Raw genomic sequence first — 18,291 nt, 5'->3', positions numbered from 1 at the left:
TAATCTTAATATGATTATACTCTTATGAATGACTTTTGTTATTTTCTTCTTTTGCTTTCTCTTCTCTATAATATGCCACCACTTTTATAGTGAGAAAATAATATTTCTAAAAAGAATAAAAATATACAAAAGGAACATTAGAACTGAAAAAAAAACTTGATCCTAATGGCAAACGGATGAGGTTTTCCAACAAAATGGTCAATATTGAGAAGATAAGACTGAGCATCTGCTTCAAAGAAATAAATAAGGAAATTCTGGCATGTTGGGAACAAGTGTTACTACCAACGTTCTACCTGAGGAGAATCAGAATGTTCTTCAAGATGACATGAAAACTGATTCTACAATTAGTTTGATGTTCAGAATGGAAATTATGGACAAGGAATGAGGAAAAAGAGAATAAGAAAAATGAAGAGAGAAAAAGAGCACGGTGAAGATATCCTCCCCCACAATGGAGGGGGGGATAAGGAAAGAAGTGGGAGTGCTGAGTAGGGGGACGACTGAGAAAAATTTGTGGGCATTTTGCATCCCACCAGAATCCGAGAAATGGAAGCAAAGTTATTACACCAAACCTAGGCCTGAGCACCCTTGGCAGTCCTACTCCTCATGCCTCAGCTGCCAGTAGCTCCCAGTGTCTGGTCCAGGTGCACACCCCAGTTAGGACAAGTTAGGCAATCCATAAACGCAGAGGTCTTATCACCTCCAAGCAAGCACTGTTGCCCCTGGGAAGTCAAACTAGAAGTCCTTCTGGGAAGTTTGCTTGGCACAGGCATTTGGTACCTCACATGCTTCCAGAATTTGGAATTCAGGGACCGCTTGTCGGCAACATGGTCTTCCCTCCATTTGATGGTGCCCTGCACTTTCATGAGATGCCTGAGGGAATCCTGAAGTGCCCCAACCTGCAGGCCACCTGGCTCGCTCAGAGCCTCCATTTCAATGAGAATCGCCTTAGAGTCATTCTGGATGAGGGTGCTGTGCAGGGCGATCTCCTGCTCATAGGCGAACTCCTTGCTGTGCGTGCTCTGAGGAGTCAGGATGAAGATGTGCCTCCTGCTCTTTCGTATGTTGGTTTCCACTGCAGTGGCGGCATCTAGTCACACAAGGAATGGATTAAAATTTCTTATCATTGTTTTTTTCAATCTAGTGCTTTGATCATAGATGTTCTGAGCATTTAAAAACTTCTTATTGTTGTAATCCAGTGTGAGATTCTGACACTTATTCAGAAAAGTGGAAATGTAATGGGACAGAGAACCTGTTTTGTTCTTCTTATCCCTTTCACCATGAGGATATCGGCCCCAATTCCCCCATTTTTCCCAAATTGATCAGTTTTAACTAAAACAAAGTCCTCCCAGCTCAATGGGCATGAGACATTTAGCCTATCATTTCCTAAAAGACTTAAAATTCAGATTCATTAGCTACGTATTATCTTTTTATTAATAGACTATTTGCTTACATGTTTCAAAAGGACTTAATATTGTAATTCACATATGAAAGACACAAGCTCAGGAAAACCTTGCTTTTACTGAAAACTTGGCACTTGTCCAGGAGACCGAATTAGAAGGACAAGGATGAGTGTTTCAGGGATGAGAAAAGAGATTTTACTTTGCCAGCAAAGGAAGAAAAATGGTAGACCCTCTCATCTCAAAATCCAAATTTCCTTAACATAGGCAGAAATACAGAGCTTTTAAAGGGAGGGCCCCTCAGTTCTAGGCTATTGTGGTTAATTACTCTAATCATCCCATCTCTGCCAACTCTGCCAAAGACAAAGCCTATGAAGTCCCCATCTGCCCACCTGGGGGGTGGCACCACTTGGAAGTTATTTCTTTTAACAAATACATACTTAACCTGCCTCAGGGACGAAGGCCAGGCTGCAGTTCCCAAAAAGAGTTGGGGAAGTTTTAAAGAAACAGAAAATCTTCTTTTCTTCTTCTTCAGGTCCTTCCCTCTGTGATATTGCCCCTCTGAACTGACCAAAGTCTCTAGGGAAGTCCTGGATCCACTTCATCCTGCAATAAGCTCTGCTGTAGGAGCTGATTTGAACCAGACTAGAAAAATCTTAAGGAAGATGGGATGCCCTTTCCAAGTCAGTGTTTATGGAACATCAACTCCTTGGTGATTCCATTTATTAATAGTTCTGGGTGGACTTAGAAAGAACACATGACACACTTAGTTCTCACTGCAGGCAGTAAAAGCATGTTAAGGGAACACAAGAATAAAGCAACTCAAGATATTATTACAGCGTGGTGGCTGATAGAGTGCAGATGCTGAAGGCAGTCTGACTGACAGGGGTGCTCCAAGAGGGAGGAGCACTGCTGCCCTGGGAACCCTATCTGGAGAGGCAGGGATGTGCTCACCCTCTGACCTCCCACCTGTGCTTCCCACTGGCCAGACCCAGCCTATGGCAGAGGGCAAGGTAGTGACAGGTTACGTGATGATCAACCTACTCAGGGCTGCCAAATTGCGGTGGAGGGGGGTGGGGCTGCAGAGTAAATTTGATGGGCAAATGCAACATGACTAGTATGAGAATAAACACACTACATTGGTCAATCATGAACTTTTCTAGGGAAGAGTGAAGTTTGGTGTTGTTTTGTTGGGTTTTATTTTATTTCAGTTGAGGAAAAGTCAGAAGACATACACTGAAGGAGGGAGGTGGGAAACCATTCCAAATGAGTGTGCTGGCAGCACAAACTTGAACATCAGAGAGCTAGCATCTGAGGTTGGCTGGGGAGAAGAGCAACCAAAAACGAGGCTGATGGACTGAGAAAGAAAAGATGAGAAGCTTGAGGCCAGATGTGGCACAGAGTGTGAACTCACAAACAACTGGAGTCCCTGCCGGTCCTTGGGCACACTTGGAACATGAAAAGAGCATTTGAGAGCATTACTCATTATTTCTACCTGCAGAGGTGGCCAGTGGGAGAAGTGGGGAAAGAGAGAGCTTTGAGAGAAGAATGGATGGCATTCTCCTAAACTGTACATCTTACAAGTCTCTTGAGCCATTACTAGGCCATTCCAGGATAGATCAAATTCAACTGTTATGAGTACCTTAAATCTATAGGCATTTGAATCCTTCTTCTCCGTAAGAATGTCAATTTAAAATGTTAAACTGAACATTTATTTTATTAGGCTTATGCCCATGTTATCCTGGCCCAATTCACATTTCAAACCCTTCCTGATCTCTGACTAATTAGAAAAGAGTTTACAAGGAGGGTTCGTTAGGTACTGGACATAAGTATATGGAGGGAAAAGAAAAATAACCACTGAAATCTTTGGAATTGTGATAAAACTGTCAAAAGTACATAAAATTGGCCAAAAATATTAAGAACCAGAAGCCAAAGTTCTACTTGTTCTGGTGAGACTATAAATTTTCAAATGTTTCACAAATATGAGGAAAATCATGAAGACTCTCTGAGTCATTTAAAATATTCTAGCTAATGCTTATGGATATCAGAATAAAATTCTTCAGTTTTTAAGTCCTCTTTGCAAATCTTATGGAGAGAATTATAATAAGATGTGTCAAGAGTTATCCCAGTAGGGGATTGAGCAAAATGGTGGCAATGCCCTGCTAAATCCACAAAGCAAAGGAACTCTAACTTTGTCTTCACATCACCGACATTACTGTGAAAATCTCATTACTAGGGCAATGATAGGGGTGGGGAGAGTGAAGGATAAATGTCTCCTCATTCTGGAGAAATATTTAAAAACCTTTGTTCCTAAGGCCTGGAGTAGTAAATGCAATTTTTTACCTAATGCAGGAATAAGGCAACCTAGCTCTTAGCCTTCTGATAAGCATGAATTTCTATCCCTGATGTATTCTGATAGCTTTACCTTCTCCAGGTAGCACATCTCTCCCATAAATGCAGAGGTTATATCCACATTTATTTTCAAGAACATCAGGCAGAATCTGGTGAACAAAATATTCCACAGGACTGGCTCCCTCCGGATTAGGTTTGTAGTTCCGAGGATAGATAACATAAGCATCATAGATCTTTCCATCTGTAAATGAAAGCAAGAAGTACAATTTCATTACTTGGTTCTAAAATTCTCATTGGACTTTTAGTAGACATTCCTCGCCAAGTTTTATGGTTTTTGGTGAATGTATCTCATTCTCCAAAATATTCTAGAATCAAAAAATGATGGTAATCCACTGCCACAAAATGTGATCAGGAAATAATAGTCTTCATCCCAGAGTCTTCCTACTTTTTATTGTCTCAGACTGAATGACAGAAAATGGACAAGAGCCTGTCTAGTGTAGTTAAAACCATCACATTCAGCTTGATTAATAATCTATGAGGCAGTGTTTATGGTCATGGATAGGGGATTTTTCTGTGCTGGACTGACCACAGTTTCATCTTTTGTTTGCCCCATGCTTCCCCTGGGGAGGTGAAAATATTAAAGGCTAATAGTGCCAAGGAAATAGAATTTTTTTAAGGGGTCTGAATTCTACAAGCCAAACAATTAGCTCCTAGTTGAGTCAACTGCATGAAAAATCTAACGTTTGTCTACCTCCAAATGAAGTAATGGTGTTCATATTTAGCAGGCAGAACTGTCTTCTTTCATGTGCATACTTATGTGCATAGGTAAGACTTTTAAGGAATAGAGTTTCAGGTAAAATACACCTGCATCCTGATAGACCTCTCTAACCTGCTTACACCTGGAAAACAGGAACACTTTTGTTACTGTCTTTAATTTCATTAAGTTTTACCAACACACATGTCCCAAAATATTTCAACCTTTCTGGGCTTGGGGAAGATTCTTTTACTGGGGATTCAGCAGGAAGAGTAGTCCTACTGGGGACAACTTTGAGCTGTACTGATGAAGCTATGGACCATGAGGAGATACAGCACAGACTGGAGAATAGCCTCTGAGAAAACTCAAAGGAAAAGTCATTGATAATATGTTGGCAAGCAAAATGGAATCTGGGTTTAGTATTAATAGCATAGCTATTAAGAGATTAATAGACAAGTAACCAGTGGTCACTATGGGACTTTTTCTTTGGAAGAAATACTTGAAATTTGCCACTTACCATTCCTAGTTTTATAAGGTCTAGCTATATCTCTCCAGAGCAGAATAACCTCAATCCAGAACACTTTTAGGATGATCACCAAGGCACTGATTAGTATTAGCAAGATACTACATCCTGCAACTATGTGGTAGGTGCTTTGATGATCAACTGTTCAAAAGATAGGGAGAGGAGAAAAATGATCATTATTATTACTAAAACAAGATAAAATAAACAAATACATGGGGCTGCCCTCCATTGGGAGGACAAGAAATTCACTCAAAAGACATACACTTGGAATTTTCATGGTTGCTTTAAGAATCAGTAAATTAACATTTGTTGAGACCTTGTTCTGTACAAGACATCGGGCTACACACCATACAGGAGTCTAAGGGCAAAGATACATAGAGATACATGTAGACTTAGCTAAGATGGGAGATACAAGTGAGATTTTTGCTACCAGAGGCTTATAAAAAGAGAGCTCGCTCCAGGCGAGACTGAACAAGGGGGCCTTCCTGCAGGAGGAGGAGTTCTCTGAAGAAGGGTAGGATTCAGAGAGATGCAACAAAGGAAATGCCCTCCTGGCCAAAGAGACACTGTGAGCCTAAGTACAGAGACAGTGTGTGTTTTCTGAAGACCTGGACTAACTCAGCTTGGGGAATTAGTGGAAGATATGATTAGAAAGGTGGGTCAGGGTTAGGTACAGACCAGACTTGAAACCCTAACTAAGGCATTCTGCCTTATTGTGAGAGTCACAAGAGGGGTGGTGAGTGGGCTGTTAATAGTGAAGGTGGTTCTCACACAAGACTAATCTGATGGTAGGTGGAAGGTTTGTTTCTGTGGGAAGAGACTGCAGGTACTCAGAGTAGAATGGGGGGTGGTACTTGGCGTGGGAGATGAGGAGGGTTTGAACTGCAGTAAGAAATGAATGGGCGAGCCTGGTGTTGGGGCACTAAAGAGAAAGTCTGAGAGACTTGTTGCATCTGAGGCTTGGTGGTGTAGGAAAGGAAGGAGAAGCAAGAACCATGTAAGTTGCTAAAGCATATTTGAAAAAGGAGTCCAGTTACTAAGTTCTAGGTCCTACACATGCTCTATATTTCTCTTATGGCGGACACTACTTAGCCATCACTGAACTTTATCCAGGCACTCCTTGCTTCACAAAATGCGTGTGCAACACGGCTTCCATCTTCAAGGATTGTAGCAGATTATGTAGAAATTGGACTTAAGAACTATGACCATTCATGGTATTTTTGTCTATTTTAAGTTTACTTCCCTCTTTAGGATTGTTAGCTATTTTATCTTAGAAATAGTCCTATTTAAAGAAGAATGTGAAAAGAATCCCAATTGAGATTTGGTTATATGGTTCTTTTTCATTTCCATCCTAAGTCTCCATGCATGGACTCCCCCAGTTTTGACTCAGAAAATGGCTCATATTTGTAAGTTCCTCCATTACCTCTAACAGTTTATCAGCTCTCTGGGTATCCAGCACTATGAGATCAAGGATGATCCAGGTGATCTGGGGAAGCTGGGGGTAAAAAAACTGAAAATTGGCACAAATCTTACAGTCTACATGATCATCAGGTTAAATGATAAAAACTATAAGTAAATCATTTCAACTGGATTCCTTTCCAGTTCACCCTCTCTAAAACTCCTGTCTGGATGCATGCTAGGAACGCATCCTTCTTGTGGGGATTATTGTGAAGTAACTGTGCCAGCGGCTGGCCGCTTTCAACTTGAGGAAAGAACTGGATCTGAGACATTAAGGGAAGTTGAAGTTCAGTATCTTCCTAAGTGTGATGATTTTATAAATGTGTAAGTAATTCCTGCGTGTGATGAGAAAACACTAAATACTTCCTATAGGTGTTTATAAATAGGAAAATGCTGCCTGCATTTGAATCTTGGCTCTATAACTATAGTATTTGGCAAGTTGCTCAACTTATTTTGCCTTTGTTTTCATGTCTATAAAATTAAATGATAATAACAATATCTTCCTCATAGAGTATTAAGAAAATAAATGAGAGACTTAAATGTAAAATAATTATACAGGGTCTGGTACATAGAAAACAATGAATAAATGTGTGTTATTATTATGAATGTCAAACATTTATTTAATAATGTTTCATAATATGGAGACATCAGCTTTTTAAGTTCTTGTTTTCCAAAATCAAGAAATGCTGTCATTTCAGAAGTGAAGGAATTTATCATGACAATTCAACAGCAGTAGCAACAATTTTCATTTAATTTATACAGTTGTCAAAACAGAGTGCAACTGTGTCAATCTGAAGAAAAACAGGTGAAATACAAATAAACTAAAAGGAACAAAATCACCAAATACCTGTAACTTGAAAAGAATGCAAATACACAGATAACCGGAGAACATTCATTAGCAATAACGTAAGCAAAGCATGAGGATATGGAGGCAAGGGCAGTTTGAGTGGGGAGAATGGATAGATGGGTCTACTGTGCCCACCACTGTCCCAAGCATGGCCCTCACATAACTCCTCAACAGGGTGCACAGCCAGCATGGGGGAGCACAGTTATTACTGGCAGAATCCTGATGGCCTACAGAACATGACAGCCCTTCAAATCATCTATATGAGTCATGATTCTATTTATTTTGTAAAAACTTACACATTGAAGGTTCAAGTCAAAATTAAAACCAAAAAAATCCCTTGCACCGTCACAGGCAGAGACCTACCATGACCATGTCATAATGGTGACTTGCTTTCCTGCACCCCTGATCCTTTCTCATCTTTTTGTGTCCTGTGTGTTTATTCAAGTGAATCTGGGCCATACCCCCCGTATCTGATGAACTCAGAGTTTAACACTCTCTTTGGCTATTTGATAAGCACATCAAATAATTTCCACGTAGCTATACAGCCACTAAGGAGTGACGAGTGTAAAAATATATTTTTCTCTCCTTCCTTTTGTACAGCATCAAATACTTCCTATAACAAACGGGATGTCTTTGTCTGGACATGCAAAGAACAAAGTGACAAAATTGATAGGTTCTCAGGAATGAAATGCATGTAAAGCTATTTTCCAAGACAACCTTGAATTCACAGACATACCAAGGGAGTCGGTAGAAGGATTGGTCTGCCCCTGTGGGAGTAGTTCATCACTGACATTATTGAACATTGGGTATTGTGACAATAAAAAGCACAATGACTTGTGGATAGCTCTATTACTGTTTTGAAACCTCTGTAGACAGCATAACCCCTTGTTGCCTGCACCTGGGAGGGATCACTGTCTTCACCCTGCTTTCGTTGTTTGTGATGCCACCCATTTTCCATAAAAGAGAATGTTGCATTTTAAAAGATTATATATAGTATCTAAAGTTAATCCATTAAAGATTAGTCAGTTTCATAGTGTCAAATTTTATTGCATCAAATTATAATGATGTCACCAAAAGCATGCTAGATTCAGATAAAACTACAGGGAAGCTATAAATAATTTAGCTTTCCAATTTATGGGGAAAGTTATTCAGTTTACCAAGCATAAATACAAAATAGTGTTTTGTTGTATAGTTAAGCCTTATGGCTAGAAAAGTAGAAATGTACAAACAATGTTTTTTTATTGATAACTTTGTTGTGCATTCATTTATTCACTCAACAAATATTTATTGAGCACTTGCTAGGTGTTAGGCACTGCACTACAGATTGAGGATACAAAGGTGGGCAAGATGTCACCCCTGCCCTCACAGAGCTTACGATTGTGTTAAGCAGATCATCGAACAGATTTCAGTAAGACAATGACCAGTGCAACAATAGCGACAGGATGCTAGAGGAGTACATGGAAGATGTGTGTACCCCAAACTGGTAGTCAAGGAAAGCTCCCCTGAAAAGGTGGTACCTGAATTGCATGTTAAAAAACAGAAGCAATAAAGAAATGGACTGTGCTAGCAGATTTTTCCATGAGTTTGACCTAAATTTAATACTTTATAAACTTTAACAATGATAATGCATGTCTTATAAAGTGGTATCTAAGATTTTCTTACTGAAATGTCAGTAATTGTTCATTTTGCCATCCTCACTAACCAAACGTGTGTTCATTATGACCAAAAAAAGTATAAAAGGGAACATATTTATAACAGGTTATAAAAGATATAAAAGAGCATAAAAGGACATGTTCACAGTTTACTGTTGGTGTGTTTTCTTTCAAAGACAGTGAGAAAGATGGAGCTCAAGAAGTTAGAAAAGAGAAAGGTGACCAAAGAAGCAGCTGAGTTTGCAAGAGGAACTGATGAGGATGAGGAGGGAGAGGAACAGGAGGAAGGGAAGCAGTGGAGAAGCTTCTCAGCATACAGAAACATTTTGAGAAGACCAGATTGCAGGTAGTCCGTGTCCTGAAGAGGGGACGCTCATTTCATGAGATAGGCCATTCCCATTGTCTTCACGGATCCCCTAGAACCAAACTCCAACACACTGTTCTCTAAGAAAGTGATTTCAGCTTAGAGTTGACACAGCAAACTCAGGTGACAAAGCCTCAGGGACACTCCTTACTTGGATTTTTCCTACTTAGTGTTATAGTGTGCCTTCTCACGCCATGCAAATTCAGGGCCAGACAGTCATACTTCAGTGACAAGTCCTCTTCCTTCACATCAGCTATCCTTAAAACCTTGGTCAGACAAGTCATCTCACTCCTGTAACTAAGAGAGCAACTTGTTATTTTTAATGCTTACTTTGCAAGTACAAATTGTGTGGGAGGGGGACGTTTTAATTTCAATACACAAATACCTTTGGTTTTGCCCTTCCTCCTCTTCAATTCTTGCTTCACCAAAGTCCTTAACTTTGCTTCCATTAACATGCCAAAGGACAAGAGCCAAGAACTGAGCACCTCTCCCGAAGCAAGCAGAGCAAGTTATGCTCACTGTTTTTCCTAGATGGGAAGTAAATTCACCAATAAAATTAAATTCTGCAAGTAGTATTTAATTTCATTTAATGTGCAAAAAGTTCATCGAACACTTGGTACGTGCCCTGCAATGATTTCCCTCCCTGATTTCTGGCACCTTCATCTTTCTGTGCCCTCCCTTGGCCTCTACCTCTCTCCCTCTATCTTCATTTCACTCAGTTTGGTTTGAAGCTCAGCTCCCACCACCTCTCACCCGCAGGGGAAACTAACTCTGGGAAATGACTCGAGTGTCACTAACCCCACATTGTAATGGAGGATTGCCCTTTACTCAAAATTGGAGGTATTTTGACTGCTCTCTTCCACACCTTTCTCCTCCTACCGATTCTCTTCATCTCTCATAAGCTACCTTTGGAGTTAAATATGTTTTACCCAGCCCTGCTACTGTCCTCCAGAAAGAGCCCCCCCAGCTGTCCATCCCACCTCCTGGATAGAAGGGAGGCTAAAATGAGATGCACACAGGGAAGCGCCATGAATTATCAAGTGCAATACAAATGTAAACGTTGCACGTTGCTGTGCCCAGGGTTTCTAGCACTAGCTAGTGCCTGGGGAAGTTGCTTCCACAGGTATCCCCTCACTTGATCCTCAAGGTTCCCTACAGTAATTGCCTGACCCCTGCTAAAGAAATTCAGACCAGGGGTCAGAAGGAAGGATTTTTTCAGGAAATATGTATACCATTCTTAAAGGTTTCTTACCGATTTCTACTTCCTTTGTTTCATTGTGTGGAGGAGCTATAATTTCTGGAAACAAAGAAAACCCTTGTTCATCTTAAAGACAAAAAAGAATATAAATATTAGGAAAGCATTGGATGGTCATCAATATAAAGCTTATATATTCATAATTCTATCCTATTTCATAGCAATGCTGCTCCAATTCTTCTGACAATAACCCATGGAAACATACACACAAATGACACAAAAACCATTTAAGTAAAATTTTCTTACTACGTACTTTCTATTCTCTTCTATATCACTAAAACAATTGCTGGTCCAAGCCATTACATCAATTGCATGACCTAGTAACTATTAGAAATCCACAATTCTACAGAATAAGCATAAAACTACAGGGAAGAAGATTTCAAAAGACCCATGAAAATGATAAACGCATGAGTCCACAGTTCTTCTCAAAGTTCTGCACCATTGTGGCCCATCCTCAGTGAAGACGCCCCTTTCTCTTAGGGAATTCTAATTCCTGTGGCCACTGAGCCTAGAATCAGAGAAGGGAGTGTTTTTTGGAGCACTGCTGCAATCCTCTACCCTTAACTGCTCATTGCTCCCAGGACAGTGATTAAGGACCACTGCAAGGGTTGATGTTAAATAGTGACAGGCACTAATAGGAATGTGATCGGGTGATGGTTATTTTACAGCAAGGAAGCATTGAAAAACTCCAAACAAAAATTTTTCTCCAATATTGCTTTGCCATAAAAGAACTTCTAAACGTAAAGGTGCTATTTTATATATACAACTATAGATCAAGCTGTGCTAAGGAGAACCCAACTCTTTGTAGATTTCCTAAGCTATGATTGTGAAGTCTTTCCCCTAAACAAGCCTTTATAAAATTTAAAATAAATTTGAAAAAAAATTTTTAGAATGAAGCGACCTACTTGGTCGTTGATGACATGGGAAGAGTTGTAAACCAGGATTGAAAACCACTCAACAATATTTATGTACACCATTGTACCCCATCGTAAAGTTTCTCGTTAAACTTCTAATCCAGTGCATTATATTAAAGATTGAATTCTTTTTTCTTTTATTTACAGAATCTCTGAGACCAAATTGGGAAAAGGAAAGTTGTTCTTGCTCTCCAAAGAGTTGTATTGCCATTCAAAAAAAGTAAATTATGTTAGCATCCAAATCGCTTTGTCTTTGGAAAATTAAATCAAAAAAGGAAGAATAGATGTGGTTTTGGATTAGGAGTGTAATTTCCCCCTCAAATTTCTTATGTCTCAATAAATAGTGCATTCAGAAAATCTCTGCATTATAGGAGAGAATATTCAAGGGAAGGTGGAGCAGAAGGAAGTACAAGGAGGAGTATGAAGGGCAAAACTCAACCAGAAGGGCCCAATTTTTCCCACCTTTTTTTTTCCAAGTATTTTATTTTGTTACAGCCAGTAGCTTACCTTGAACTGTGAATGATCTGGTTGCTGACACACTGTAACTAATACCATTTTCATTGTGTGTAAATTTACACGTGTAATCACCTGCATCCTCACTCATTACGTTGTCAATGACCAAAAATGACCTGTGTGCCTTGTACCTTGATCCTTGAAGAGCTTGACAATTCTGAAATAAGAAAATCCATTCCCTTTTCTGTAATTCTTCCCTTGCTTCTAATTGTGTAATTTTCATCTATCTCCCCGCTCCCAAAACACACGTTTCCTTTTACCTTAAACCACTCAAGAGGTGCAGTCCAGTTATAGAGGTCAATTGTAGGACAATATATTTTGGAATTTTTTTCTGATCCAGATACTGTGGAATACATCAAATAATCTGGAATGTTGCAATTTGGTTGTTTTTTGTATATGGTAACATTCGTGTATCCAGTCTTATTGAAGGTGGGACTATGAAAATAAGTCAGACAATTAAAGAGTCACTTAACATTGTACAATAACTTAACCCAACTCTTGCCTTTACTTGGTATTGCTGTTTTTCTTAAAACAATTGATATATAGTGGCTATTTTTTATTTAAAAATAATCATTAAAACATAGAGTTTCAAATTCTTTTTTGTTACCCTTAAGATAAAATATAACCGCCACAGTAGCCCTAAGAATGACTCCTTTACTATTTCTTCATGTATTACATCACTGTATCTGCTGTAATGCCATGATTCCAGTGTAATAAAGGTAATTAGTATTTAATGAGAGTTTACTATGCACCAGTCATGATGTTGAGCCCTTTTCATACATTACCTCGTTTTATTCTCACATTTTTTTTTTAATAGGGTCTCACTTTGTTGCCTAGGCTGGAATGCAATGGTGTGATCATAGCTCACTGCAGCCCCGAACTCCTGGTCTCAAGTGATCCTCCTGCCTCAGCCTCCCGAGTAATTGGGGACTACAGGCATGAGCCACCATGCCCGGCCACAATACTACTTTGAGGTGAATTATATTACTACAGCATATGTATTTTATAGATAAGGAAACTGAGAGGTGGAGAAGGATTTGCCAGCATCACACAGCTAACTAGTGGCAAAGCATGAATTTGAAACTGACACTTGTCTAGCCTCAGAATCCAGGCACTTAAATAACACATCCTGCTTTTTGATGGAATTCATCTGATATTTTGTGCCAAATATGAGTACAAAATCAAAACATTTAGCAATTTACATACAGAGTAAGCAATCTCATGTAACCCTCTGCAGCTTAATTAAGTTTTAAGACACTGGCAACTGCCCTTTTCACCCACCAGAGGCTTCCATGATGCCAAACATCCAGGTTACTGGGTTTTGTGCTGGTTTGTTCTTAATTCCAGCCAAAAGTGAGCAACTGATCACAGTTCCCTTGGTCACTAGGAAAGCTAGGTCTTTCTCTAATTAGGCTACAAATTAATTCCTGTAATTACAAATCCACATAGTTAGCTCGTAATCACCTAAACCCCAACAGGAAGGTATCCCTAGAAGTACTCTTTTCTTAAGATGACTTTATAAATTCAACTGTTCCAGAAAGGACTAGGAAAGGAATGAAAGGGAAGGCAGCTCAGACTATCCGCCATGAAAGAATGGGAACAGGCCCAAAGATTGTGTGGCTTTCTGAACAATACCTTCTGATGATGCAAGTATAAATGCCAGAATCGTCCACTTTGGCTGGCAGAAACTTAAGATGCTTGCCTGAGGAAAACACACGATTTCTTTCCTGGGCAGAAATACTTTTGTTTGATTTTGAGTAATACCAATCCACAGGGTAACGGGATGCCTCTTTTTTAGGACATCTCACAATTAAAGCCTCATTTTCCAGGCCCCAGGACAGTTGACCTGCAAATAAAAAATATAAATAAGATCTTGAAATGACCATATGAAAAGATTGTAATTCCTATGTTCTTAGTATTTCCTTCTAGAAATGGGTCATATTAATATATGATGATACTTTTGGAAAGAATAAGTAAACAATTAAGATATTTTATGAAATGTTCTGCTGGGTATCACAGATTAATGAATTAATTTGGAGCTACATCCCTCTCAGTGCTCCCATGGTAAAGCAGCCACGTCTAGCAAAACAAATTATGTGTCAGTCAACAAATGCCTACAACAACCTCCTGTGTACAGGCACCATGTTAAATTCTGATGTATCTGAATATGTAAAACTAAAATTATGATATATTTGTTATGAATAATTTCTTCTGATTATTGATGGAAGAATGAGTACAGAGAGCGTAATGAATTTCCTAGTTTACAATTCAACTGGAACAATTGGAAGCAAGCCATTGAAAACAAGGAAAATATTCTTAGAATTACTTAATTTTAAAACATTTACATTTTAGGTGAAAAGCAATACTTACTATACTTAGCTGCTGTGAAATGTATGAGAACTGTTAGAATTGCCAAGATCCAAAGCCCCATTCTCTGTTTATCAATCCAAAGCCAAATGTTGATAACTGATTGCTGAGGTTATGCCAAATGAATCAGTAACACGTGATGCTGAAGGTTGCCACTAGGCGATTGATTGTGCTCCTTAAGACTCACAGTTGGGAAGAGTAGTCAGTGTCTCTACTGAGAAATAAATCATACAAAACCAGAAATAAAATATCGATCATCCACGATTTTTACTTGCTGAACACCACCCAGGATAATTAATCAATCAACATGTGTTTATTAAGTACAAATATGTATAACAGCAGGTTTCAGACATGCATCATTGCATTTATTCCTACTGAATCTTTGGGTCATATAACCCTCACAGTGATCAAGCTATTTCACAGTTATATTTTACCAGTTTCATAGGAATTTCCTGAAAGAAGCTAAATTAAGAAGAAAGAAAATGAGGTTTTATTTTTGAAAAAAAATTAAAAGCACAAAATTCAGTAGTTTCTAGAAAACACAATATACTATAAAGCCACACAGGCTGGTGGCAGTGTGCTCACATACCTAATTCACAAACAGATGCACTTGCAAATAGTCATCACAAAGCAACTAAGAAGTAAAGGAAAGTGAGAACTAAAGCATTAGTCAGGTAATTGCCCTAAACTTTACTCCAAACCCTCAAAAATGTGTCTCTGCCTCAGTATGTCCCCAAGAATCACCAACGGTTTTGCAAGAATAGTTGAAGGTCTGTAATAACTAAATATTTTTCTTTTTTCTTGCAGCAAAAGAACCATTTACTATATTAATTCTTATCTTAAAAAGTCGGGGGGGATGGAACCAATGTAGAAATTTATAAGCTTAAGAAGAACCACAGTAATTCTTAATATATTTCAAGAAAGTACATTTCCTCTAAACATGAATTATAGATACTTTTCTTATTCCAAACTTTACATAAGTAATTGATGCTTACCCAAAGAGAACGATGGAGCTAAGAAGAGTGTCCAGCCCTGTAGGTTACTTCCTGTCGACTACTCACAAGGATGCATTCTCTCTTTTATTTTAAAGGGAAGCCACTCAAAGACATCCTGTAATTTGCCACTCCACTCACCCTGAAATTTTATGTTTAGGCAAATCCATGTCTTGTCCAAAAAATGCTGATGTGTCATGTACTACAAATTCTTGGCATTGGTAAATAAATATTTAGACCTAAGGAAAACATTGAATAATCTTTTCAGAAGAAGTAATCAAATCATTTCCCCCTGTTTTAGCATCAGTTTCCCAACCTGAATGATGAATAACTTGTGCTATTTATGTCCCTGATATCACTATACTTTTAGTTCCAAATGATCTTGACATCTGGGGGGAGCCTTGAGGCTGCCCTTCCAGCTGTTCCTTGACACTCCATTTGACAGACACTAGTTGGTTTTGGCAGCATTTTTGTGGAGAGTTTCAAAAGCAAAGAAAGTGCTTGGAAATGCAAGTCTGCAGTCCTAATGTGATTCAGTCTCATTCCCAAATAGGTTCCAGCTCTGCAGTCTTAAGACCCAGTAGGGCCCTCAAATGGAAAAAAAAAAAAAAGAAAATTTTTCTCATGAGTTCAGGGAAATAGAAGGAGGCTGTGACTTAGAAGTTTACCTCAAGGGTAATGACAAAGAAAACCATTACCCTCAACTCTTGGGTTCCAAGTAAAACAAATGTTAATAGCAAAATTTGATTTTTATCTGTGCATAGTTGTTATGATCTTATTATGCCTAAACTCAATTTATTTTTAAAAGTCATCGCTTCTCAGAAAGATTCAGGGCCTAACTCCAGACCAGTACACTAATATATTATAATAAAGGCTAATCTTTCCCTAGAACTTCCTGTATGCCAGATGCAGTTCTAAGCGACTTATGTGTATTAATTCCTTCATTCTCACAATCACCCAATGAGATGGGCACTACTATTATTATTTCCATTTTATAGACAAAGACACTGAGGCACAGAGAGGTTAAGCAATTTGCACAAGTCACCTAACATGAAGAGGTGGAGCCAGAATTTGAACCCAAGCAGGCTGGCTATGAAGACTGGACTAACCACTGAATCATACTGCTGCCACTTGTGGAAGGTTAAGAAAGGGAAGGTCTGTATACATCTTTTTTTTTTTTTTTTTGAGCCAGTTTATTATAGCATCTGTGTTCCCCACAGTGGCTGGGTTGACCACTGGGGGGATTGACCATGAGATGCTGGTATAAATTCGAGGAATGAGGTCTGCTCATTGTTACTCTTGACCTACTTTGGAAGTTCTTATTATCAAGATAATGTTATGAGTTTGGGCTTGAGACCTCAGAGTTAGGAGCCAGCAAGTTTGGAGTGCTGCCTGGGGTTTGCTAAGCACCAGATAAGGGTTTGTTCAATGAAATAATTCAAACTTGGAATTGTTTCATATTTTGTAACCTAAAAGATCTTTTTAAAACATTTATGAAGTTTGGGACGGCTGGCACAGTGGCTCACATCTATAATCCCAGCATTCTGGGAGGCAGAGGTAGGAAGATCACTTAAGGGCAGAAGTTTGAGACCAGCCTGGGCAATACAGTGAGACCCCATCTCTATAAAAAAAATTAAAAATTAGCTGGGAATGGAGATAGGAATCCATTAAAAGGAAAAATTACTGAGACTCCCACTGTGCTGTTATAACTATATTATCACTTTGGTGAGTCTGGCCCTGCAGAATAAAGTTCGTCCTCTTCTTATCTATTCTTCAAAAAAAAAAAAAAAATAGCTGGTTGTGGTGCTATGTGCCTGCAGTCCCAGCCACTTGGGACGCTGAGGCAGGAGGATCACTTGAGCCCAGGAGTTTGAGGTTGCAGTGAGCTATGATGATGTCACTGCATGCTAGCCTGGGCAACAGAGAGAGACCCTGTGTTAAAAACAAACAAACAGGCCGGGCGTGGTGGCTCACGCCTGTAATCCTAGCCCTCTGGGAGGCCGAGGTGGGCGGATTGTTTGAGCTCAGGAGTTCGAGACCAGCCTGAGCAAGAATGAGACCCCGTCTCTACTAAAAATAGAAAGAAATTATATGGACAGCTAAAATATATATAGAAAAAATTAGCCAGGCGTGGTGGCGCATGCCTGTAGTCCCAGCTACTCGGGAGGCTGAGGCAGTAGGATCGCTTAAGCCCAGGAGTTTGAGGTTGCTGTGAGCTAGACTGACGCCACAGCACTCTAGCCCAGGTAACAGAGTGAGACTCTGTCTCAAAAAAAAAAAAACAACAAAAAAACAAACAAACAAACAAAAACAAGCATCACATGTACTCACCAGAAAACTGGTTTCCCTGATCATCACCTAAATGTACATCAGGGAAGGATACCAATTGGATATCAGACTGGGATGGGGGCTGGGGGGAGGGGATGGGTGTATGCCTACATGACGAGTGCGTTGCACACCCTCTGGGGAATGGTCATGCTTGAAGGTGCAGACCCGGGGAGGTGGGGGGGGAGGGGATGGAGGTATGACTACATGATGAGTGCCAGGCACACTGTCTGGAGAATGAGAACGGACGCACGCGCTTGGGACTCTGACTCGGGGGGATGGGCGGGACATGGACAATGTATATGACCTGAACTTATGTACCCCCATGATGAGCTGAAATAAAAAACAAACAAACAAACAAACAAACAAACAAACAAAAAGTTTGGACATTTATTCCTTAAACTAGGCTACATGTGCATTGGTTTCTTAGTCTTAAAATTAAAGTTTCAGTCAAAATTTTAACATCATAATCATGAAATTTTGCAGAAGCATTTAATAAAGTCATTCATTCAACAACTAAGTCCTTTTGCTCAAAGTATAATACTGTGTAGTACTTATCAACATCACTCAAATTTTAC

The 18,291-nt window shown here is 39.3% G+C and overlaps 1 protein-coding gene across 1 annotated transcript; it reads right to left on the bottom strand.

Moving 5' to 3' along the window:
* Positions 1–15,585, bottom strand: IL1RL1 (interleukin 1 receptor like 1). The gene is made up of 11 exons (XM_045550321.1): positions 15,392–15,585; positions 14,400–14,610; positions 13,665–13,875; positions 12,290–12,464; positions 12,024–12,186; positions 10,600–10,671; positions 9,733–9,874; positions 9,499–9,644; positions 5,021–5,167; positions 3,823–3,990; positions 1–1,087 (listed from the first exon to the last, which is right to left on the bottom strand). Exons 2-11 carry the CDS (start codon positions 14,458–14,460, stop codon positions 609–611), a joined length of 1,764 nt encoding a protein of 587 aa, XP_045406277.1. The 5' UTR covers positions 14,461–14,610; positions 15,392–15,585; the 3' UTR covers positions 1–608.
* Between the last annotated feature and the right edge of the window lie 2,706 nt (positions 15,586–18,291).

This window comes from Lemur catta, chromosome 4, assembly GCF_020740605.2.
Source record: "Lemur catta isolate mLemCat1 chromosome 4, mLemCat1.pri, whole genome shotgun sequence".
Lineage (NCBI taxonomy): Eukaryota > Metazoa > Chordata > Mammalia > Primates > Lemuridae > Lemur > Lemur catta.
This window is presented reverse-complemented; position numbering and strand designations above follow the sequence as displayed.

Excerpts from the sequence above, each read along its gene's own strand:
- IL1RL1 (XM_045550321.1), bottom strand. The coding sequence starts at position 14,460 with ATGGGGCTTTGGATCTTGGCAATTCTAACAGTTCTCATACATTTCACA. Across the intron at positions 13,876-14,399 it reads TTTCACAGCAGCTAAGTATA|GTCAACTGTCCTGGGGCCTG; the intron begins GTAAGTATTGCT and ends TTTTATTTGCAG. Across the intron at positions 5,168-9,498 it reads ACTAAGTAGGAAAAATCCAA|TTGATCATCAAAGCACCTAC; the intron begins GTAAGGAGTGTC and ends TCTTTTGAACAG.